Below are 25,065 nucleotides of genomic sequence, written 5' to 3'. Positions count from 1 at the left end.
CATGATCTCCCGGCTTTGGTTCAAATATGTTAGTGTTTTATTCAAAGCAATAACATAAATTAACACACGTGTTTTAGTGCCATTTTGACTTCAACTGCAATTTACCTTTATTCATATGTTGTTTTTGTATCTCAAAATTGTAGAGGGAAATTTCAAGCATTATCTTAATTTCAGCTTTTGCAGTGGTATTGGTCTAATTAATACTACAGTGGGGGGGTGTTTCTTGGCAGGCTTATGATCAGAAGAATATTAGGCGGAGAGTTTATGATGCTCTCAATGTGTTGATGGCAATGAACATCATTTCAAAAGAGAAAAAGGAAATCAAATGGATTGGCCTTCCTACAAACTCAGCTCAAGAATGTCAAAACCTTGAGGTAAGTGGATGGAAGGAAAATTCCTTCAGTTGCAGATGATCCGTGATAATGGAGAAGTATGACTTTGGAAACTATGTGTATTTTTATATTTGCATAACAAATGTTTAAAAATGTAAACTTTAAAAAATTGATTGCTTTGAATTATTGATTACATAAATAAAACCAACATTTGCTATTTACATTTTCACTGAAATATTTCTCATAGGGATAGCCATGTTAGTCTGTAATTTTAAAAACAACAAGCAGTCCTGTGGCACCTTAGAGAATAGTAAATATATTATATCATGATCCTTCGTGGCTAAAACCCACTTCATCAGAATATTTCTGTGAATATTCTAAGTATACCTACTGCATACTTTTATACTAGGGCTGTCAATTGATGTGCGTTAATGCCTGCGATTAATGCAGGGCAGGATTAACACCTTAATTTTTTTAAACACATTCATCACAGGCATTAATGCCTATAGTACCCAGGAGTGGGGCTGGTTCAGCACTTCAAAGGGCAAGAGCATTAGGAACTGGGGATCAGCTGGAGTGCCGGGGTGGCCTTTCAACGGGGCAGCGCTGCACTGAGCCTGGGGTCAGCTGAGGACTCCAGCTGATCCTGGGCTTCTGCAGTGCTTCCCCTTGGAAACACCACCACAGTGTTTCAAAGGAGCAGTGCACACGATTAATCATGCGATTAATCACGATTAAATTTTTTGATTGCTTGACAGCCCTACTTTATACCAAGCTAAAAATCCTGTTTGCCTGACAAAAACAAATACCAAGGAAGTCAGTTAAGGTATAAAAGGGCACTCATTCCCTGAGCATCTCCAAACAGCCGGTTCAGTATTGCAATCCTTTTCATGCTTTTGGTGCCCCTGCCAGTCTTCTGTAGCTTGATCTTCTGACTTTGGAAATTAGCCAATGGAAGCTGCAAAGGCAGTGCTTGTAGTTGCGTGCAGCACATAAAGACCACTATCCCCAATGTGCTGCGCAGAGACGCATACCCTGGGCCCAGCAGCTGGCTGCTTTGAGCAGTGTGCATGGTCATAGTCACCAAGGAGACTTCCTGAGAGTCCTACTGGGCAATGGCAGGGCAGATGCAAATGTTTAGCAGGCTGGATGCAGCCTGCAGGCCATATTTGCCCACCTCTGTTCTAGATCTTGGAGGGCCACATCCCTCTAGTCTTCAACATGGCTGCTCCAGAAAGGCCTCTCTAAGTAGGCCTACAGGACCCAGGACTCCATTCTCCCACATCATTGCTTCCTTATGTGAAGTGTAGTAGAGCGTGGTGCCTCCTGTAGGGAGCTGCAAAGGCCAGGTACAACGGAAATACCTGTCCAAATCAGTCATAAGAGTGAGATGGGCAATTTGTGTCAGTTTTTGGGTTACTGACCCCAGAGAAATGGCATTGTTTGAAAGCAGTGCTCAGATGTCTTCCATACAGACACTCACTGCAGCTGAAGCTTAGAAAAATTAGGCTATAATTTAAGACTTCAAAAACCCATTCAGCTTTTTCTTTTACTCTTGACAAAATGTTTCACTTTGGAACACCATCAAATCACCGTGTAAGAAAGATACAGAATCTTGGAAGTAGACTCAGAAGGGAATTTAGATCAGGCTGCTGCCACTAGGCACAATTTCCCCACCTTCTATACAAATTTGCAATATTTGCAAGGGAAGGTTGCATCAGCTTGCCAATAAATAATTGGATAACATAATCACCCAGAGTCTGAAGGATCAGTTATGTCCATGGGAAGATCATTTCAAGATTATTCTCAGTTGTCTGCTGCTTGCTGACCCTCTTCCATTTTAATATGAGCATGAAGTTCTAGTAAAGCCACCTTCCTTCATCCAAAAGGAGATCCAAATCAAAGGCCATAAACTGAAGTCTAAGAATGCATTAGGGGTTCATAACAGCACTCCACTGGCTCTTCCAATTCATCTAAGCACTAATATCATACCCGATGAACGGAAGAAGGATGCTATTCTGCTCTGTTCAAAAAGGGCGATGGATTTGAGTTTTTGCTTTTGTAGTATCTTGAATCTATTATGCATTTCATCCCAAAGGCTGCAATACTGAGTGTGGGTTTAGATCCGATCATTCCATTGTTGACTAGGTATTTGACTTTAGATAGACTTTTGAGAAAATGGTGGAATATAAGCTGTACACAGCAGTTTGCATAAACTTCCATCGGATCATTCACTCAGTGCTTTGTGGAAAATGATGAGGCTATTAAACATCTCTGGAAAGATAATGTCATTGACAGAAGAGCTCTAAAATGGAACAGATACTGTGTTTAAGTCAATGGCAGATAGGCGGCATGGTTTCCTATTTCCACAAGAGTTTGGCAAGGCTGAGTTCTGTCATCATCCGTTGTTAAACATGGATGTTGATGAATAAAACTTGGAGGCAACCATTGGTAGTGTTGAGCTGAACATGATTTTACTTCAAGATCTCAAATATGGTGATGACATTCTCTTGGCTTAGTTTGGTGAATCACTGCAGTTCATGGTAGGGATGTTAAATATCAGTTAACTGAATAGTCGAGTAACCTCAAGAATTCTTATCAGTTAGTTGACTAGTCTATAGTCGCCAGGGCTGGGGCAAGCAGCAGTGCGGGGTGCCAGGCGGGAGCTAGTCTGTGAGGAGAGCCAGTTTAAAAACCAGCTCCTCTTACGGACCGGCTGCTTGTCCCCCTGTGCTGCTGCCCCTGATAGAGGTAGCAGAACAGAGTGGCAGCAGCCCATCTGGGGAGGTGGGTCTGAGCTCCCACCCACCGCAAACCGGAACTGAACCAGGCTATCTGCCCACTTAGCTCCTAATACACTTTAAATGCAGAGTCTCAGCGAGGGGTAGGTCCTGGACCTGGAGTGAGCCAGAACTCAGCCAGGCTGCTAGCCAGCCTGCTAAAAATTTACTGGTTGGGATGAGGGGGGAAGTTTATAGCATTAGACTATAGCATTAACCTATAATACTATAGCATAAGTCTATAGCGTGTAGTCTATAGCATTAACTTATAAGCTTTTGCTAATCGATTAATCGACTACACTATTGCATCCCTATTTCATGGCCAGTCTGGTTGGATAGGAAGCAGTGTGCACTGGTTGGTTGAATAATCCAGATAAAACTAAGTCCATCAACTCATCTCCAACTCTGGATTACAACCAACACAGTATTAACCTGTCAATAGAAGTTATCAGCTGTCAGATATTTGGACAGCATCATAGACTGTGCAGAAAGATGGTCAAAAAGCTTGCATTCTTAAGTAAACTGCAGCATATGCTACCATGTTTTGGGCCCTTCTGTGGCCTTTGGGGACATCATGACATCGAGCATGCTCCAAAGCTACAGATCTATAGAATCATGCTTACCCCCCAACCCTGTGCTACAAAAGAAGTAAAATTTGGAGGCTAAAGAACTCTGGGTTGACATTATTTATTCTTGTTATCTTTGTCAGCTGCTCTATATCAAGTGTTAGAACAAGATCAAAAATGAGAATATTTAAAGCCAGAAACCATCTCCACCACTGATTTGGTTTCAAAAACTTTTTTGGCATGGGCATATTAATAAAAGGAAAACACCAAGAAATTCCAAGGTACAAAGGAATGCTGCTACATGGTGATCATGTGTGGGTCATAAACTTTGGTGGCCCGCTAAGATTGACAATAGCCACAAACTGAAGATACAGCTAAACCACTTGAATCAATTTGCTAGAATTCAAGCCAGATAGTATTTGATTTGTAAAAGAGGCCAAGTCCCGTTGGTATTTGCCATAATGATTTGTTTAGAAAAAGAATTTATTGATAAGTTAATATAGTTATTGATAGGCATGACTGAAGACATCTTCAAAAGGAATATCATGCAGGGATGCTGATCAGTAATTTCTAGTCAAGTAAAGTAAGAAACATTTTAAAAATTGCCTGTTGAATCTTTTGTCTGGCATTTTCAGCAGTGAGAAAACTGTCGTCATTGGGAAGAGGGAAGCCAAACTTTCTCTGTGAAAATATTGCTTGCTCTGTGGACAGTAGTCATGTATCTTGCACAAGACCAGTGTCACTACGTTCACAGCAAAATATTGCATTGATCAGCAGAAAATACAGCATATCAACCTCCATCAAATCTGTTTATTTTCTGCAATTACTTTAATAAAATATCTGGTTTTGTACACCTAGTGAAAAGCAAGTTATTTTATACAGTTCTATTCACGTTGTAGGACTTTGAAATGGGCAATGGGAGAGAAGAAAAAAAAAAGAAAAACATTTACTGACTTTAATCATTGTGTTAAACAGTAGGCTGATAGATATGATAAACCCAGGAAAAAAGGCCTGATCATTTTGAACTTAATTTTACTATAATTGTGTTTAAATATTTTTTAAAGTTTTTGGTTTTAATTCACACCTTTTAAACTCAGTTTGTGTCAATGATTAAATGAATTATTTGCTTTGAATCATGTTACCATGAAATGATAAACTTTGATATTATTGTTCGCACTTTTTGTTGTCTACATTGAGAGCTCAATCAAATTTAACCTCTTATGCCCTTTTGTATTTATTACTTTAGTTACGCAAGCCTCTGAGCACAGTGAAAACAAAGTCATTTCCTTAAAATGTTGCTGTCAGTGTCTTTTAAAGAAAAGAAATAAAGTTGTGTTTTCACATGTGCTTCAATCAATAGATTTACCAATTTGAAAATACACTATTTTTTTCTTGAATACAGGGTATCTTGAAGTTATCTTAAACACAAGCAAAAATGTACTTCTGTGTGAAAGTCACCTTCTAGAGAAAACACAGAAAAATCAATATGTAGCGAGGATAAATTATTAGACCTTGTACAGTTTATTGATTTTGATACTCTTATAGGTCAAGCAAAGCTAGGACCTAGTCACACTTAACTGTAATCATTGTAAATATTTTATTTTGTTTGTAGTGGAGTTAGGCTTTATAATATTATGGGTTGGAACCATGCAATTTGAATGGAGAGGTAATTAAAATAGGGTTTAATGTAATTGGGAGCCAAGATATATTAGTGTTTTACAGCAGCAAGAACATTAAAACCCAGAACATTCAAAATAATTATACAGGTCAGCACAGTAGCTTCATTAGACAGTTCACCTCTTTGGATTTCTTCAGGACTCTGTTTGATTTAAAGTATAGATTCCGGTGTTCTGGCAGCATGGGTAGAGATCCTGAAGTATCATTATCCTGAATACTATTGAAAATGGTTTTGTTTATTCCATTTGTATCACCATGGCTTCAGGAAGAAACTGGTAGCATAATAGTCTAATTGTTCTACCTCAACCTCTTGTGACTTGTTACTAAATTCTTGCTAGGCTACCCAGGTTTCAGGTAAAAATATGCCATTCTAGATGGTCCTGAGCCCAGTCTTGATAGTTGCCTTTCAGTCCTCAGTAAACTGGGAGCATGAGAACTGTTGATGGGATGCTTTTTAATGCGTTTGAGTCAGAATAGGAAAACAAATGCTTTCTTGTGTGTCTATGATGGCTCTATTTTATTAGCATGCAGTATTTCTGTTCGGGGTTAGAGAAAGTTCCTACGTATGTCCAACAGGGAAAAATAAGGGAGAGGACATACTTCAAGTTAGATGGGGGCTGGTATCAGTCTTTTTAAAGAAGCGAAAGTTATATAAAAGCAAAAGATGAGGTTGTAGTTCACAATTAAGTTATGTAAATCCTAGTTCCTGGAGATGCCCAACTATGTGATTAGTCCACATGAGAGAGGAGAAAGCTAGAGGACAGCTGAGGTGGAGTTTGGAAGGATTTTCAGTTTTATATACCATGCCCTATAACCCACCTCCCTCAAAATTTAAAATTATACTGTGAATTTTTGTAAGCGTATCAGTATTTCACTTGCTTTATTGCAAAAATCTATTTTATTTTAGGCAGAAAACAAGACTAGGCAATTTATATATTTACAATATTGTATTTTAGTGTGTCTAAATTTATGTTCTAAAGATAGAGAAACAAAGACGGCTGGAACGAATAAAACAGAAGAGAGCCCAGCTTCAGGAACTACTATTACAGGTAAATTTAATTTTTATTTGTACAGTCACCAGGATACAAATCTAATACGTTATCAAAAAACTGTTAAGCTTCAGAGTATTTTTTTCTCCACTTTATAAAGTCAATGAAAGAGATACTACAGTATATCTGAATCCTGGCCTAAAATGCCCCTACCATCCTAGCATGGGGCCTCTTCTCTAGATGTAGCCTCGTGGGACATATTTGACATTGTCTGTTGAAGAGCAGATTAATATAATCTACTCCACATCATTATGACGTTTTGCAGACATTCAACTCCTGCTGATTTGACACTGATTTCAGTGGAAGCAGGAGCACAGGTCCCCCACTTGATCCCTCTGACAAGCTACCATTGAAAAATACAGTTTTCAACAGGCGCTTGTATGGGTTTAGTTGTACATTCCACAGCTGAGAATCTGTTGTTGCTGGGGAACTGAAACTGCAGGATCTTTATTATAAAAGAGTCATGAGTCCAGGCCTGGCACTTATTTCACATTTTGATGCAGTCACCTAGGAAAGCTTTTTGAAATCTGCTGATTAGGCTTGGAATGAAGAAATATTGTAACTTCAAATGATTTATATTTGCAAAGAGGGCATTTCATTTTTTTAAAAGCCTACAATTTATTTATAATGTTTGGATATATGCCTGCATTTTGAATACTTTACACATAATGGTGCATTTGCATGAAATCACAAGCTAAAATCATAAGGTAGTATAAATGAATTTTTTATTTGCTTGGTGCAAAATATGATGGAGTTTTACATCCAGTCAGCTGCGTAATGAAATTCTAAGCTTTTGGGAAATTCTGGTTTTCTCTGTAGCAAAAATATTTTTTTATAAATAGTGGGATCTGATTCTGACCTTGTTAACCCTGGTAAACACCCAAAACAACTCCAGTGAAGTCACACTGGTAACAGGAAAATTAAACACATAAACACATGAGTCAGGAGTTTATGGATCTGTTTTATGATAGCTCTTAATATTTTCACCATTCAAATAATTTTAGAAATTCTTTCCATTTTATGTTTTGTGGTTCTGTTGACTGGAATCAGTAATGCAAAATAGGTATGTAAACATGTAGCTGAGTACACAGTTAACCAGTGAGCCTGGTTTTGTTGGTTAACCCTCTTGGGTACATGCAGCTCTCCTCCTGCTACCTCTGTATCTGCCTGCCCCCTCCCCAACTGCCTCCCACAGAGGCAACAGAGATTGCGGGGCGGGGGAGTAGGGGGACCAGTGCTCATGGCGAGCGCTGGCTCCTGCAGACACACGAAGCTGCCTTCTCTCCACCCACATCTCTTGCGCTACTGCTTCTGATTAAAAACAACTCCCTGCAAGCACTGGCTCCCGCCTCTGCCCCTTTCCCCCATGTGTAAATTTGTACCTGCTGAAAATTACACAAATAAACAAATTTTAACATTTCTAGTGCAAAATATGGACTACAGATAATGTCAGATATCCCAGATTATTGCTAATCATTGCAGTCTTCACTATATATTAAATCTTATAGCAAAAGATGAGCTGTGAAGAGAAGGAAATATTTAAGAGTTATGAAAGTGGATAATATCAAAGTTAAAGATTTGCTAGGACTGGATGATATAAAATGAAGAAAGGAAAAAAAGGGAGGATGGATAGGAGAGTAGAGAAGAGGGGAGCAGAGTCCACTTGAAGTATAACTTTGTTATTTTTACATATACTGAGCTTCTAAATTGATGTAATTATTCACCCCTGGGTAGTCAGTAAGATCTTTCAATTTTGAGCCCAAGTTCCAAATGTGTGGAGATGCTCTGTTTCATGAGTAGGGTTATACCAAATTCACATTTCATTTTGATCACTTTCGCAGTCATAGGATTTTAAAATAATAAGTGTCATGATTTCAGCTATTTAAATCTGGAATTTCACTTTGTTGTAATGGTAAGAGTCATGACCCAAAAAGGAGAAGAGGGGGCATAGCTGCCACTCATCAGTCACCCAGCTGTGAAGAAAATAGCACAGTCAGGTGGCATGGTATGGTATTGCCACACTGATTTCTGTGCCTTTAGAACTGGACCCTCAGTCAGCAGTTGCCATTCTCTGGCCACCCAGGGCTGAAAGCAGTACAGAAGTAAAGGTGGCAATACCATGATGTCCTTAAAATAACCTTGAAGCTCCCTTTTGGGTCAAGATCCCCAATTTGAGAAATGCTGCTCTCCCCATGAAGCCTGCATAGTATGGGCCAAAATTACAGAATAGACCGGATTTCAAAGTCCCGTAGTGTATTTTTCATGGAGGTGAATTTGGTAGGATCCTACTCATGGGCATTGAACTCAGTACCATGCTTCCCTCCGCTCCAGAGATCGCAAGAGGAGTATGTCTGCTATGCCTGTATTGAAAGGGTGCAGCATACTTCCTTTTTTCTGGCCAGCAAAAGGAGAATTTGTTTGCCTGCCCAGAGAGTTGAGGCTGTGTCCACCCCATCCTTGGAGAGTTGATAGACAGATGCTAGATGTACTGATACTTGGTTACTAAAACAGCTGTAAAAACCCAGATTACGAAACATTTCATTTGAATAACAGTGATAATTTTCCTGTCTCTTTTTTCTTTCTCCAGCAAATAGCATTCAAAAATTTGGTACAAAGAAATCAGCAGAATGAACAACAGAACCAAAGTCCTCCAGCTTTGAATGCTACAATACAGCTCCCTTTCCTAATAGTCAACACTAGCAAAAGAACTGTTATAGACTGCAGCATATCAAGTGATAAGTGAGTGTGATGTGGAACCATATATCGGAATATACAGTCTTCTTTGTAATCAGTATGGGATTTTTCTTTGAACACAGACTATGCATTTCATACTGAAACTAATTGCACATTTGCATTTTCCTTTCAGGGCCCTGGGGCTGGCTGCCAATCAGTTGTTCAGCAGCTGGTGGGAGGCACTTGGGGGAGGGCAGAGAGGGTTCAGCATCAGCCAGCCTTGTGGAGAGAGGGCTGAAAGAAGCAAGTGCAGGGCAGGTGGGGGAGGTTTGGGGGAGGAAGCAGGGAGGTGGGAAGAAGCAGAGCAAGGGTGGAGCTTCGGGGAAGGAGACAAAATGAGGCAGGGCTTCAGGATAGAGCATTCACTGGGCAAAATAAAATAAGTGCTTACAGTGCTTGCTACCTCTTTCAGCATACTTAACCACTATTGTGGTTTTATAAAACGTATGATACACGGTCTACAATTCATAGTCAGAGTTATATGACTTGTTCAAAATTATAAGGTGGAAATAAATGCCGGAGCCAAGTCAGAAAACTCTGAAATAGATGTTTGGTTCATTTTATTGGCCCCAGGCTCTCTGGCTGTGTCTACACTGGCATGAATTTCCGGAAATGCTTAAAACAGAATAGTTTTCGTTATAAGTATTTCTGGAAAAAGAGCGTCTATATTGGCAGGCTGCTTTTCTGGAAAAGCCCTTTTTCCGGAAAAGAATCTGTGGCCAATGTAGACTCGCTTTTCCGGAAAAGAGCCCCGATCGTCATAAGCTGCGAGCTGTCTACACTGGCCCTTTTCCGGAATAGTGTTCCGGAATAAGGACTTATGCCCGAGCAGGAGCAGCGTAGCTTTTCTGGAATAGCGGCTGATTTTGTACAGTAGAGCATCGTTGCTTTTCTGGAAATTCAAGGGCCAGTGTAGACAGCTCGCAGCTTATTCCGGAAAAGCGGCTGATTTTCCGGAATAAGTGGCCCAGTGTAGACATAGCCTCTGTCTTTAGTGAATTGTAAGATAGAGGGGAATGAAAGTATGCAAAAGTTAGAAATATTGCATTTGTGTTATTTCTTGGGTTATGGTTTATTGCATTATGGATTTAATTGTAAGCTTTTCTTTGGCATTAACCTGTGAATATTATACATGAGGAAGTCTGTATAATATGCTCCTGGATTTTGCTATTTGTTCTCAGCTCTCTTGTGAGTTCTATCAGTTGGTAAAATAATATAATCTTGATGTATTATTGTTTATTATATCATTAACTAGTCTGTTAGTGGTAAATAGGTCTCTTTCCTTGAATGTTATTTATGAATTTCATTCTTCTGTATATTGATTTTTATGGTGAACTTGAAACTTTAACATTAAGTAGAATAACAGTCCCTAATTGCTTCATTTTTAACATCCAAATTACAGTTCTGACTATGCTGAAGTTGATGGTGAATATGTATAATCAGGACCCTGTGTATATGGCAGCACAGTTGGCTGAACATTCTTATAAGAGGCCTCAGTTCTGCAATGCGCCAGTGTGGTTGCTTGGAAACACTATGCCAGCTACTAGTAGATTAAATATGGAGACTTTATTGAATATTTATTCAATAAAATATAGTGCAGCACAGTATTTCCTCCATTATTTTTATATTGACCCTAATTTTTAAGGTTTATAATAATTGTAAATCGGTTAAAATTTTTTGTAATGAAAATTCATAACTGCAATGTATAAGTTGTTGGAAGGTACGCAGAAGCTTTTGGTATCTAGGAAAACATGGGAAGTGGTAGTTCAAATGACTGATATAATCAGCATTCAGTATTAAAATCCCATTGAGATGAGTGGGACAAGTACACACCTCTAAATCCAATGTCTGCATCTCAGAGGCTTGTTTATACTGTTTTTTTTCCTTACAATTTCTTTCTGTTGCCACTCCCTGTGCAGTCACCAGTGTTCACACCAGTGGGGTGCATGTGTAGATAAGGTCCCGGCACCTGCTGGTGGTTTAATCACTATAAAATTAGGGCTGCCAATTAGCTGCTGTTAACTCAAGCTGTTAACTCAAAACAAATTAACTAAAAAAAATCTTGATTAATCACTGTTTTATTTGCACTGTTAAACTAATAAGTACCCATTTAAAATTATTATAACTATTTATGGATGTTTTTCTACTTTTTCAAATATGTTGATTTAAATTAAGACAGAATACAAAATGTACATTGTTCACTTTATCAGATTAATTTTATTAAAAATATTTCCACTGTAAAAAAAATATAGTATATTTCAATTCACTTTATACATATACTCTAATGCAATCTCTTAATTATGAAAGTGCAACTTGAAACTTTAAAATATGTATTTTAGGCTGCAAAATTTTACACAGTTCATTTTTGAGTGTAAAAATTTAAACTTTTTTACATTGCAAATATTTGTAATAAAAATTAAATGAGCACTGTACACTTTGTATTCTGTGTTGTAATTGAAACCAGGATAGATGGAACTGTAGAAAAATACCAAAAAAAATTAAATAAATTATATTATTGTGTAACTGTGCAGTTAAAATTGATTAATCACAATTTTTTTATCTCACAATTAATTGAAATGAATTTTTTAAAATAATTTGACAACCCTGTATGAAAGCAGTTTGTTAGGTGAGAAGACATCACAGTTGTTAAAATATTGGTGTTTGGCCTATACAAGTGCTGCAACAACAGGACATTTTAATTAAAAAAGCCCAGTGTAGACACTGCCTGGTGCACCCCAAAGCACTGGTTTGCACTTGGTTAATCTTTAGAAAGTTTTCTTTTCACCCATATAGGCTAGAAAAGCAATTTTTAAAATATAAAATCTGGGATTCTAGAGCAGTACACCATAGTAGGGGGTGAATGAATTTTATTGAAGAAATGCAGAGCATATGGTACATATAACTTTACTACTAATATCAACACAGCTTAGCTCAAGAGTTATTTCTAGATACTGTTCAGCAAACATTGTTTTGTTAAACATTCCTAAGAAACTTTGAAATTACTATACAACTTAGTATTTTTTATGTGATTTTTTTTTTTCAGGGATTGTCTACACAAAAAAGATATAACTCTTCAACTATACTGATATAATTACAACAGTACAACCCACCAACAGTGGATATTTATATCAGTACAGAGGTACCTAATACTGATATAGGTTATTGCCCTACCCATATTGTTAACCTATAGCAGTATAACTGTGTCCACGCTAAAGGTTGTACCAGTATAGCTATATAATTAAAAAAAAATATCCTAACAGTTTATACTGTCCTAGTTTGTGCTGATACAGAAGCTATGTGTAGATCAGGACTTGGGCCCAGTCCTTCAAACACTGAAGCATGGTTAATAGGTATTCAAAAAGTAGTTCCATTCAGGGAGCTGTTGGCACTCCTCCAAACTTCTCCAACCACAAAATAAACTGTTTCCATGTCAGTTGCTAGAATGAAATCCTGCTTACTATAGATCAGTGCAACAATGGGTAACCAAGGCTAGTGAGTGGGCTACATGAGTGGCCCTTCTTCATCTCAGTGGGCTGTAAGATTGTCTTAACCAAGACAGTCTCCCAGGATAGGGTATGTTTTCTATCTAGACATGTCTACCTGCAATTTGCAGGCTGTGTCGATTGTACTGTAACAGCGCTTTGATTGGAAGCGACGGGAGCTCACAGTTCTCAGTGAATGCTATGTGCAATCAACACACACCTCACTACATGTGCCCCTTGCTTTATATGTGTGTTGCTGTTGTACAGCGTTACTCAAAGTAGTCTACGAAACCACATTGAGAAACCTGCTAACTGTCCATTCCGGTGTGTTTATTTACCGGCTCCGTGGCCATGGAGCCTCGCAGCCACCATTGGCTACAGTTCATCATTTGCAGTCAAAGGGAGCCACAGGAAGCTGTGGTCCAGCCCATGCCATTTCCCGGGACTTCCTGTGGCCTGGAATTGACAATACTATAATTTCAGTATGGTCATGGGCTCTCTTAATCCTCTTGATTGAGTGGGATCCACCTATGGCATCAAAATGAGATATTTCTGACTAAACTGTGCAGATCATTGATCTCTTCTCTCCTTTTTCGCATGAGGAATAAAAGAATTAACAGTGGTGACATGTAAATCATCATTACTGGGCACCTAAATTTACACCATAATGAAATAAATGGGGCAGTTCATACCTTTCAGCGCTATTGTTTCAGATTCTTTGAAGACTTGCACCTCTTCTTCAGTTCATGTTTTTAAGGTTTTCTCATGTTAAAATGAAATTCTGAAGAACATAGTAGCTTTAGATATTTGCCAAATTGTCTCCGTCTCCATTTATATTAGTGCTAGTATTGTTATGAACATTTTAATTTTTGTTGGTTTGGGATCTCAGGTTGTACAAGCATTGAAGAAATAGTCTTGTTTAAGCTTGGCAAATGTTTCGTGATCAGGACAGGCATTCAACAAAAAAATGTTTTCTAGGGATCTGGGCTTATCTAAGTTTCAGTAGACAGTAGAGTTATTTAAAATAAGAAATTATTCAGTCTCTGGTTAAACTTCCTTTCTGTTGTGGGTGGAAGAAGTGACAAGTTGCTTAAAATAAATTGTAAACAGTTGATTATTCTCCCTTATTTATTGAAAAGAATTGGCAGCTTCTGGCCTATTTTCAGGATCGCAAGCAGGCCAGAGTACAGGCTGAGTTGCTAATGCAACAACTCAAGAATATAGTGCTCATCTACGCAACAAAGGTTTTATAATCTAGCTATTCCAGCAACACCTGCTGGTGGAGATGCCATCATAAACAACATGAACTACTATCAAAAAGACACTTCCGGTGGTATAAATTGCCTTTTGCCGACATAGCTATGCTGGTTAAGGGTCTGGTTTTTCTTTTCTCAATCCTGGCTGCAATAACTATGCTGGCAAAACCTGACAGGGCTATTCGTTTTCTAACATATAGGACTTGTAAGCAAACAGCTTTAGAAGGTTGTTGTTTAATTGACAGACTATCCAAAAGGTGATTTACCTTGATGTAAATAGGTCAGTTCACAGTGGGGATTTTGTGGATTAGTACAGAAAGTTTAAGGCAAAAGCAGCAAAAATAAAAATGGGTTTTTTTGGTGACAAGGTTGTAGAAGACCTTAAAAAAACTATTGGATTTAGTACAAGAAAACGTTCTTGCTGGTGCAGGATTTTTTCCCTGATCTTTTAATCTGTTTAATGAAGGAGAAAAGTTCATGGGCTATTATTGCCTGCAATGGAAAAAATGGTTTTAATTGGGGAAGGTGGTCGTTTGAATCCTGCAGAGATGCCAGTCTACAGAAGAAAAGTTCTTTTTTTAAAAAACTCTGAGTAGGAATAAAAAGCATCTTAGACCTCCAAAGAAATCATAAAATATTGCAATTATATCTGGACACTTACTTACTTCCTCTATGTAAAGCACAGGAAAATATAATCAGGCCCATGGCTCCTTCCACAACCATCTCACTTTGAAATTTCTCCTGTACAGATTTGAATACCTCTTTAATTTTGATAACACGTTTGAAATACATGATGATATTGAGGTGTTGAAGCGAATGGGAATGTCCTTTGGTCTAGAGGCAGGCAAATGCTCAGCTGAGGATCTAAGAACTGCAAAATCATTGGTGCCAAAAGCTTTAGAAGGCTATGTCACAGGTAAGTTAAATGAAGCTTTTAATATTATCCTTGATTAACTTCAAAGTCATAATTTACTGAAGCATTTCTAATGATGTCAAACTACATAAACATGAGGTATAAGACAGTTTGAAGCAGCTTTATGAAAGCCAGCAGGATCCCACAAATGAATGGTGCCTTTAAAGTTAATCTTCGATGGGTGCACACAGACTTAATTTTAAATTGTTTCAAATAGAGATTCCTGGATGGGCAGCAGTGCAAAGGAATAATTCTGTTAATAATTTCTGGTGACAACATAACCCCTGAGCTCCTAAAATGACAATATTTTTCATGTCTTTGTTGCTCCTTTTTAGGCTCCAAAGAATTCTGGAAAACAGGAAAGATCTATAAAAGGGAGTCCATCCTCTTCTTCTCTCTTTTCTCCAACTCTTCCCAAAATGTGTGGAATAGAGAGTAAGGATATAAAAGACTAGTCAATTAGTCGAGTCAGCTACTTGCATTTCCCTCCCTCCTCCCCTTTGCTGCCTCTATACCAGCTGCAACTGGAGGCTGCTCCACCACAGCCCCTGTCCACGAGGGTTCCCAGCTCCCTGCAGAGACCCCCGCGGACAGGGGCTGAGCGAGCTGGGACTGAGTGAGGCTGACTCAGTCCCGGCTCATGCTGGGTCCAGGAGCTACCCCCACTGTGTCTGTACAGTTGAATGTAGTCAGAGCCGAACTGCCTGCGCTGCCAGTTCATATTACATTTAAATTGAAGAGTTATAGCAGGGGTAGCACCTTCCCTTATTGACTAATCTGGATCGACTACATGATTACCTAATCACCCGCCTCTTAACATCCTTAATAGAGAGTACTTTAGCAGCAGACAGATCTGATATTAGACTAATATCATTTATGATCTTAAATTTTACGAAGTGTTAATGTTTACATTGCTCTTTCAGCCTTTTGAGGAGATTCTCCTTATAAATATGTCATTTTGCATGGACCACATATTCCTTTGTATTTGTACAGCATGTAGCAAAATGAGAACCTGATTTTAATTGGCCCTCTGAGTACTGTTGTATTTTCTTACTATATATTTTAGAAATGTGTATCTATCTGTCTGAGAGTCCATTTGTTCAAGCAGTCCTCCTAAATGGTAAGAGCTAGGACCATCAAATTTGGTATGCAGCTTCCTCTTATCATAACTAAAGCATGGTCAGAGTTTGGTTGAGCCAAGATAATGGGATGTTTCATATGAAAGGGAAAGGTGTGATAACAGAGACAGTTATACTTACACATGACCACAGGGGAGCAGCAAGCATATGAGGCAGTTATACTCACCAATGACCACAGAGAGAGGGGGGCGACATGTACCCAGTCAATACAGGGATAATTGAAATCCCCCATTATTACTTTGGTTTTTTTATTGTTATAGCCTCTCTAATCTCCTTTGGCATGTCACAGCTACTATAACTGTCCTGATCAGGTGGCTGGTAATATATCCCTACTGTTATATTCATATTATCAGAGCATGGAATTACTATCCATAAAGAGTTTGAGATACAGTTTGGTTCATTTAAGATTTTTATCTCATTTGATTCTGTTTTCTTTCACATGTTTTGCCACTCTCCCATCAGCACCGCCTGTTCTGTCCTTCCAATATATTTTGTACCCTAATATGATTGATTGATTATGCTCATTCCACCAAGTTTTTGTGATGCTTATTATATCAATATGCTCATTCAACATGAAGCACTCTAGTTCACCCATCTTATTACTTAAACTTCTAGCATTTGTGTATATATAAAAAGTCTTGGTTCCCTTTCCTATAGCTAAGAATAGAAGATTACTTTTTAATACTTTGTTCCCTAGGTAGAGAGCTCTTATAGGAAGTAACGGTTTTTCTGCTGCAAATGCAAGTAAAGAATTGTGTCTTATAGAAAAAGCAATTTTATGATTTTCCCTGGGAGGATAATGTAATTTGAAGTTATCTAGTCACTTAGATGAAAATTTCTAATCTATATATCAATACAAGTTTTTATATTCTTAAAGAATCAAATTTGTTGTTGTTGGCATACATTCTTTATTAACATACTAGCATTCACATAGGTGTCTGGCTGCTAATCACAAATTCTGTATTGACTTACTGTTATTCAAAATACTCTGGACCAGTCCTATACTCTTTAGATGTGAGTTGCTTTGAGTACATTTTTCAAATCTGTCTTCTTTTGGTTATGAGAAAATGTGGGAAAGTTCTAGTTTTCTAATCCAGTATTGTATACAAAAGTGTGTGCAGTTAGTTCAAAGTTCTTTATTGGTTGTATCTAATTTAATTTTTCAGTGTGAGGCTGTAACAACATCAGTATAAATCAGGGATTGGCAACCGACAGCACATGTATCGTAAGTGGCACGAGCCAATTTTTAGTGGAACACGCCATGGGAGCTCAACCCTGCTCTCTCCTCTCCCGCACAGTGAGGAGCCCATGCTGCTGCTTGAGCCTTGTGGCCAGCACGCAGCAACAGCAACAGCTCTAGAGGGCAGGTGGGGAGGCTGCTGCTTGGGCTGTGAGAGTGGCTGGTGCTCTCCCCCGTCTCTGTCCACCCAACTCCATTGCAGCAGTGAGCCGGTGGAAGCAGGTGAGCTGCTGGTGGTGGTGGTGGTAGGTATGGGCACGTGGGAGCTCAGCCAGGCAGGCTCCTCTGGCAGCCAGGGTTTGGGCCATGTGGTTTGCTCCTCCAGCAGCTGGGACCAGGGCCACGGTGGCTGCTTCTCCGGCCACCAGGGCCAGGGCCGCATGGCAGAATGAGGCTGCTACTGAAGCTGCAGCTAGAGTCAGGCTCTGGTGAGGCTGTCCCTGCTCCATGGCAGCCATGCAGCTGGGGACAGGCTGGAGCCAGGTTGGGGTGCAGCACCCGGGTGGAGAAGGAAGGCTCGCGTTGGGGCACTGTTTTCCTGCTTCAGAGAAGGGTGCGGAGCCACCTTCCAGCCCCTAGGCCGCTTTCATCAGGGGGTCCCATCCCCCACCTCCTCCAATCCACCACTCTCCGCACTGTCACGCAGCCTCAGCCCTGCAGCCTCGGTGCTCCCCCTCCGCTTGCCTCCCTTTTTGCCTTGCAGTGCCCTCGGCAGGCAGGCTAAAGATGGTGTTGAAGTCATGCCCAGCTGCCAGTACCGCCAGGCTCCTGCTAGAGGATGAGTGCTGCCCGGGCTGTGATTCCGAGGCTGGGCAGCGGCAGCTGATGGTAGAGGAAAACACATGGAGGTTCCCCCTGCCCCAAAGCCACATTGGCTGCAGGGAACCTGGGTCCCTAGAAGGAAGGTGAGGGCGCCATGAACCAGACTCCACCCCCAGCAGGGCTGGACACCCTGGGGTCACCCACCCCCACCTTGCCCATTTCCCTACACCCCTCGAGTCACTCTGACCCCAGGCTGTACTGTCGATTCAGCATTGAGCTCCCCCCCAAGATTGGAACCAGTGCTGGCTTCCTGCAGAGAGGGGGGAGCCCCAAGGTTCTGTTCCGCTTCCGGGGAAGCACGTGTGTGCTGCTCCTCCCCTCCCCATAGGAAAAGCCAGAGTGGAGTCCAGGACAGGTGACCAAGTGGGGCATACAGTGGAGAGAGCCCATCCCAGGAGAGTGGTACAGCCCAGGGCAGGAGGGTTAAATCTTGGCACACCACTTCAGAAAAGTTGCTGACCTCTGGTATCTATTACGTAGTTCCTGCAATCAGATGCCTGTTGTACTAACAAGTGGGAGAAGCTGTTTTTGATATCTTTGGCAAAACGTATTTAAAGGAGGACATTTGCCTAATTACATGGTTCTCTCAGGAAAATATAACTTACCTTTTTAACCTGGATATGCTTTGTTCTTTATACTACCAGAGCAGTACATTTAAGTGTATCCCTCTTGTATGGCTTATTTCCATGAAATTTGCTATGGTGCTTTAAAATATATAGGCTTAAATTAACTTCTGTTCAAGAATAGCAAATGGATGTCTTGCATTTATTTACTAGTTAAGCTGTTGAAGACAGCAAAGGTTAGAGCTTTCTCATACTGGCCTTCTCCATGAACTAAGCTGTGATGGAAGAGAAATCTCGTTAGTGGGATTAGAAGTAAAAAATTATCTGAATCAGCTTGTGGGTAGGCATCTCCTTAGCAAAATATACATACTGAATGGAATGATGAGAAGCATTGTACATTAGATTGAGATTAATTTATTAAGTTTCTAAAATCCATGTGCTTATTTAATATGTCTTGGATATTGGTGTGTCTGATGGGGATCCAGGGTAGAATTAGTGGTCCAATATAAGGTTTCCAAGATAGACCATACCCCACCTCACCACCACCACACAAAATATAATAATGTGAAATCAGAATTTTACAGTTTAACATTTTTTTGAGGCTGGGACTCTGATCTTCCTAGCTGTACCACTTATACAGGGTGGGTCTCCTGCACTTACTGAGCTTTTAGTAAAGCAATATTTAAGAAGTTATTCAGGATACACATTGGATCTGCACTGTGGCTTAAGCCATAGAAAGTCATTTGTTCAGGTGCAGAGGACTTGGGGTACTATTGCAATCAAGGTGTGCAGACATGCTGACATTAGTGTGTGTAGCTTAAGGTGATGTGCTGTGACCACTTGCCCAAACGAATACTCCTGGGAATTCTGTGCCAAAAGTATTAAAAAATCTGCATATAATATTTTTAAATTCTGCATTTTATTGTCAAAATATAACCAGTCCAGTTTCCATTATTTTGGTTATTTATTTCAAAATACCTGCCAACAAATATGTCAACAATACACTCAACAAAAAAGATTCTCCCGGGAGTAAAAGGGAAAGAAACTCCTGTGTCAGTCCAATTCCAGTTGCAGGCACTGTAGAGGGCTGTGTGGCAGAATTGAACTTTAGATTGAGAGGTTTATTATTAAACCCTGTTCTCTCAAAGCCCAGTCATGGAGGCATCACGTGGCTCAGATTCCCCCACACTCCTCCTCACACCCCCAGACACCTGCACCCCCAGAGCCTTTACTCCCCAGCTTCTTTACTGTCTTGCCAGAGGGTGTTGTGTGGTACAGCTCTGCCTTTCATCACCCTTAAGCAGAGCTGGATTTCCCACTTCCTTTCTCATCCATAGGAGAATGAGGATCAAACTGGGCAGGAAGAGCATGCAACTTCTGTCCCCATTGGGCTAGGCACTTCACTCAATGGGAGCTGGGCACTGCAGAGTTCAGCAGCCCCCAGTGGCTGCCAGAGGCTCTGCAGCTTCAATTCTATGGGAGAAACTTGAATTTTTGCATAAATTCTGCATTGTGCAGTGGCACAGAATTCCCACAAGAGTACTGAGTGGCACTCACGGACAGTAAGTTTGAGTCCTGCCCTTGTCAGCTTCTGGTCTATATTTAAAATTCTGTTGGTCAGTGGTGGGAAAGCCTATGGCCCACAGACCACATGTATCTCTCATCAGAGTAAGCCAGTGGTAGACTACCAGCTAGGTTGTTTACCTTACATCCGCAGGTATGGCTGCCCACAGCTCCCATTGGCAGGGAATGGCGAACAGTGGCATCTGGTAGCTTTGGTGGGGCCAGGTCTGCAGACAGTTAATGTCAGCAAAACATCTTACAGCCTACCCTGAAGGCCTGAGAGCCAAAGGTAGCCGACCCTGACATATACCAATATGTCTCCCATCAGCATAAGTAAATGTCTTCACTGAAATACTGCAGTAGTGCAGCTGTGGCACAGCAGTGTTTTAAATGTGCACAAGCCTCAAGTGATGGTCTATGCTAGAAGTTGTTCTAGAATAGCTATTTCTCAATAACACCCTGTGGGGATGCTTTTTTCTTGTATAGGAATGTTTTATTCTTAACTAGCTAAATCCAGTTTGGATTAGCACTCTATCATTCCAGATGATATGGAGTGCTTGGGGACAGCAAGAGAAACTGTAAAACCATGTGCTCAGGCAAAAATTGTATTTAAGGAAGGCTTAGTGATCACCAGTGGTTATTCCTTTTACCTCACCTGCATAAATCACCTAAGAGTTGCGAGAGTTTCCATCCCTTCATGTTTATCCTGAAGCCTCCCTTAGGAGCAGCACCTACAGCAGTGGTCTCCAACCTTTTTACACCCAAGATCACTTTTTAAATGACAGAACAAACCAAAATCTACCACTCCACCCCTTCCTCGAAGCCCTGCCCCTTCCTCTCTATTCTCCTCTCCATCACTTGCTATCCCCAACCCTCTAACTGCTGCTTTTTTCCCCCCAATTCTTCTGTAGGAAGAGGTTTTTCCAACATTTGGTCTGTCTAGACTGGACCAAATGTCAGAAAAACCCCTTCTTTTGGAAGCTCCCTTATTCCTCGTGGAATGGGGAATATAGGGGTTACCAAAAGAGCATGTTTGCTCTTCTACTAAAAAAAGCAGAAGAACAAACGCATCCCTGGATGCAGAAGAGTTTTTCTGGGATATCTCTGGAATCCTGAAAAACTCCTGCAGTCTAGCCTTACCCTCGCTGGGTTGAGACAGGATGTGTAGACTCTGGGGTGGGAATGAGTGATTTGGGTGTGGGAAGGGGTGAGAGGTACAAGCTCTGGGAGGAAATCCAGATGCAGGAGGAGGTGAAGAAGGGGACGCTGAGTTGGGGAGGGGGCTTCAGGCCTGGCAGTGTTGGGGTCATATGTAGGGTTGGGGTACTAAGCAAGCCACAGGCTTGTGGATATGAGGGTGCAGGAATTTGGGTTGGGCTATGTGAGGGGCTCAGGGCAGGGGGTTCCAGTGTATGATAGGTTCAGATCTACAGTCTGGGGGAAAGGGGAGTGCAGGAGTGTTCTGATGCTGTGGGCAGATGGGGGCTTGGCCCTAATTGGGGGTTTGTTGGCCAGGCTTCATTTTTAAATAAAATACTAGGTCAAACACAAAAAGTTTCTGCATTGTCTTTATATATGAGAAGGGCAGGGAACCTGTTTTGAGTCAGGGGTCACTGACCCACAGAAAAGTCAGTTGGTGCCACACAAGTGAGATTCAAAATAAAAACTCCTCCAACATCCCCACAAGACTCACTAATGTGGCCCCAACTGTGCTGGTGGGAGCAGGGGACATAGTATTGGGGAAGGGTGCCAGAGGGTGCTGGGGCAGGGTGCCAATGGGTGCTGGGGCAAGGGACAGGGGGTCGGTGGGTGGTGGGGCAGGGTACTTGTGGGGGTCTGGGCAGGGGGAAGGGACAGGGACCAGTACCTGGGGATCCTGCAGTTGCAGGCCAAGGCCCAGGAAGTGCGTGGGCTGCTCCCCCAAGCCCTAAACAGTAGCACAGTACCTGAAACCCTGGTTCATCGTGTGCCTGATGCTTTGCTGGGAACGGGGGGAGGGGGAGTCCCAGACCACATTGGCTCCCGCTGGTGCGCTGCAGACTTTATTCCCCTCTGCTTTCTGGGGGAGGGGGGGGGGGAGTCCCAGCCCGCACCAGCCCCAACCTAAAATGCCGGTCCGTTGCACACTGGGGACTTTGTTCCCCTGCTGCCTTCCTGCGCACAGAGAAGGGGTTGGGTGTCTGGGACTGCGCTGGTTCTGGCTGCTCAGGCAGTGCGTGCTGCTGCGGGGGGGAGGAGTAAGGCTCAAGCTTCCCGAGCGGTTGTGGTTGGCGTGGTCTGGGACTCCCCCCACTCCCTCCAGGCAGGAAGCCGGGGAATAAAATCCCCAGCGTGCCGGCTTCAGCTGCTCGGGCAGTGGGAAGGGGAGTCTCAGACTATGCCAGCCCCAGCCACTTGGGCAGCGCATGCTGGGGACTTTATTCCCCTGCTGCCTGCCTGTGGGGGACAGGGGAGTCCCAGACCACGCCAACCACAAGGGAAACTTGCACCTTACTCCTCCCCTCCCCATAGCAGCATGCGTTGCCTGAGCAGCCAGAGCCGGCGCAGTCCGGGACACCCAACCACTTCCCCGTGCACAGGAAGGCAGCAGAGGAACAAAGTCTTCAGCAGGCAATGGACTGGCATTTTAGGTACTGTGCCGGCTGTTCAGAGGGAAGGAAGAGCAGCCCGCACACTTCTGGTACCAGGTGCGCGGCTGCAGAACTCTCCTGAACCCGCTGGAAGCCCGTGCTACTTCCATTGTTCCTGGAGGTAGTATCAGCGCAGCATTCATCTTTGGAGGTGGGGGCAGTGAGGGGGGCCCCCCAAAAGCCTTGTGATCGACTGATCGGGCCCCCAAGATCGACCAGTAGATCACGATCGATGGGTTGGTGACCACGGACCTACAGCATACTGTGTATGTTGGAATGTATATAGACAAATGAGAGAATATTATTCTGTACAACATACCACATTTATGTCATTCCTTGCTTCTTCTTGTTTTAGGTCAGCCCTGGCTGAAACATATTTAAAGTAATCTGCATTGGCTCTTGCCAACTCCATGTGGTAGAGTTTGGGGGGTAACTAGGTTAGTCTGTAACTGGAAAATCTTTAAAAACAACAAATAGTCTTGCAGCACCTTGGAGACTAACAAAAAATGTAGATGGTATTATGAGCTTTTGTGGGCACAACCCACATCTTAAGATGAATGGAGTTTAAATAATCCAGTTTGCACAGAGATTACAACAACATTCACCCTACCATCAACCTTAGCTTGAACCAGTTCACACAAGAGATCCACTTCCTTGACACTACTGTACAATTACAGGACAGACACATTTCCACCACCTTATACCAGAAACCTACGAACTGTTACACTTACCTACATGTCTCTAGCTTCCATCCAAGACACATTTCTGAATCAGTTGTTTACAGCCAGCCCCTAAGATACAACCAGATTTGCTCCAATCGCACAGAGACAAACACCTACAGGATTTATATCAAGCTTTCTTAAAACTGAAATACCCACCCAGAGAAGTAAAAAAACCAGATTGACAGAGTCAGACAAGTACCCAGACATCAGCTACTTCAAGATAGGCCCTACTGAGAAGACAGCAGGACACCACTTGTCATTACCTACAGCCCCCAACTTAAACCTCTCTAACGCATTATCAACAGTCTACAACCTAGGCTGGAAAATGGCCCCTCACTCTCACAAGTCTTGGGGGACAGACCAATCCTCACCTAAAGAGCACCCCAATCTCAAACAAATGCTTTCCAATAACCACACAGCACACCTCCATCATGCTCATCCAAGAACCCACCCCTGCAATCAACCCCGATACCAACTCTGTCCACACATCTGGACAGGTGATATCACAGGACCTAACCACGTAAACCACCACATCAGAGGCTTATATAACTGCACATCCCCTAATGTGATCTATGCCATCAAATGCCAGCAATGCCCCACTGTATATTGGCCAAACAGGACAGTCTCTATAAGAGAGAATTAATGGATACAAATCAGATACCCAAAAAAGGCAACACACAGAAACCTGTTGGGGAACATTTTAACTTGCTCCTGGGTACTCATTAATGGATCTCAAAGTCACCGTATTATTTCAAGCCAATTTCAAAAGCCAGCTCAACAGGGAAACTACAGAACTTAATTTCATTACAAGCTTGATACCTACCACAAAAGTGTAAATAAAAATGTTGGCTGGATGGCCCACTACATTGCACATCCTAATGACATAAAAAAACGAACAAAGAGTACTTAAAGTGAATACTAAGTATTCTAATCAGCATCATTTAGCATGGACACTATAATTTCCCCTTTTTTCCTTCTTTTTCCTCCTCTCCCCGCCCCATCTCCTTTCTGTGCTATTTATTTGAAAAATGGACCCTTTAAATTCCATTCATCTGAAGAAGTGGGTTGTGCTCACAAAAGTTCATGATACCATCTCCATTTTTTGTTAGTTTCTAAGGTGCTACAAGACTATTTGTTGTTTAAATTTTTTCCATGTGGTAGAGTTAAAGTTGAATGATAAGGCTGTTTAGCATGTCATAACTCCTGTTTTCAGAGGTTTAAGTATAGTTATAGCCAGCATTTAGATATTAGGCTGATCTTGAAGTTGCAGTATTTGGAACCTATTTGACACTTTCAATGAGCAAATTTAATCTCAAAGTCATTAGTAGAAAATAAACACTGAACGTTTCCTGAATATCACTTTTGATTATGATGATTGTATTTGCAACATTATAATTAATGGTGCAAAATGAATATGTGGTGCCTACATTTAAATCTAGATATCCAAAAGCAAGTTAAATACAGATTCTAGCATTGTAAAGAAAGAAAAGCGAATACTTCCCACTCGAGTACTTTCACCTTCTCACCACTGTTGGAAATGATCTACATCCACTCCGATTTAATGAGTACCAATGTCACACTTGCATCTCCATATCCCT

At 41.4% G+C, this 25,065-nt stretch overlaps 1 protein-coding gene across 12 annotated transcripts in view; it reads left to right on the top strand.

Annotated features, from left to right (window-relative positions):
- TFDP2 (transcription factor Dp-2) overlaps nt 1–25,065 on the top strand; it is a 189,468-nt gene that overhangs the window by 156,637 nt on the left and 7,766 nt on the right. For all 12 annotated transcript variants that reach the window (XM_075937639.1, XM_075937642.1, XM_075937645.1 and 9 more), the window contains 4 exons: nt 231–374; nt 6,336–6,404; nt 8,992–9,143; nt 14,625–14,791. In XM_075937639.1, coding sequence (XP_075793754.1) covers nt 231–374; nt 6,336–6,404; nt 8,992–9,143; nt 14,625–14,791 — 532 coding nt within the window. The remainder of the gene's footprint in view (nt 1–230; nt 375–6,335; nt 6,405–8,991; nt 9,144–14,624; nt 14,792–25,065) is intronic.

The sequence above is a fragment of the Pelodiscus sinensis genome, chromosome 10 (genome assembly GCF_049634645.1).
Source record: "Pelodiscus sinensis isolate JC-2024 chromosome 10, ASM4963464v1, whole genome shotgun sequence".
Classification (NCBI taxonomy): Eukaryota; Metazoa; Chordata; order Testudines; family Trionychidae; genus Pelodiscus; species Pelodiscus sinensis.
The sequence above is the reverse complement of the archived record's forward strand: the minus strand, read 5'-3'. Positions and strand labels throughout refer to the sequence as shown.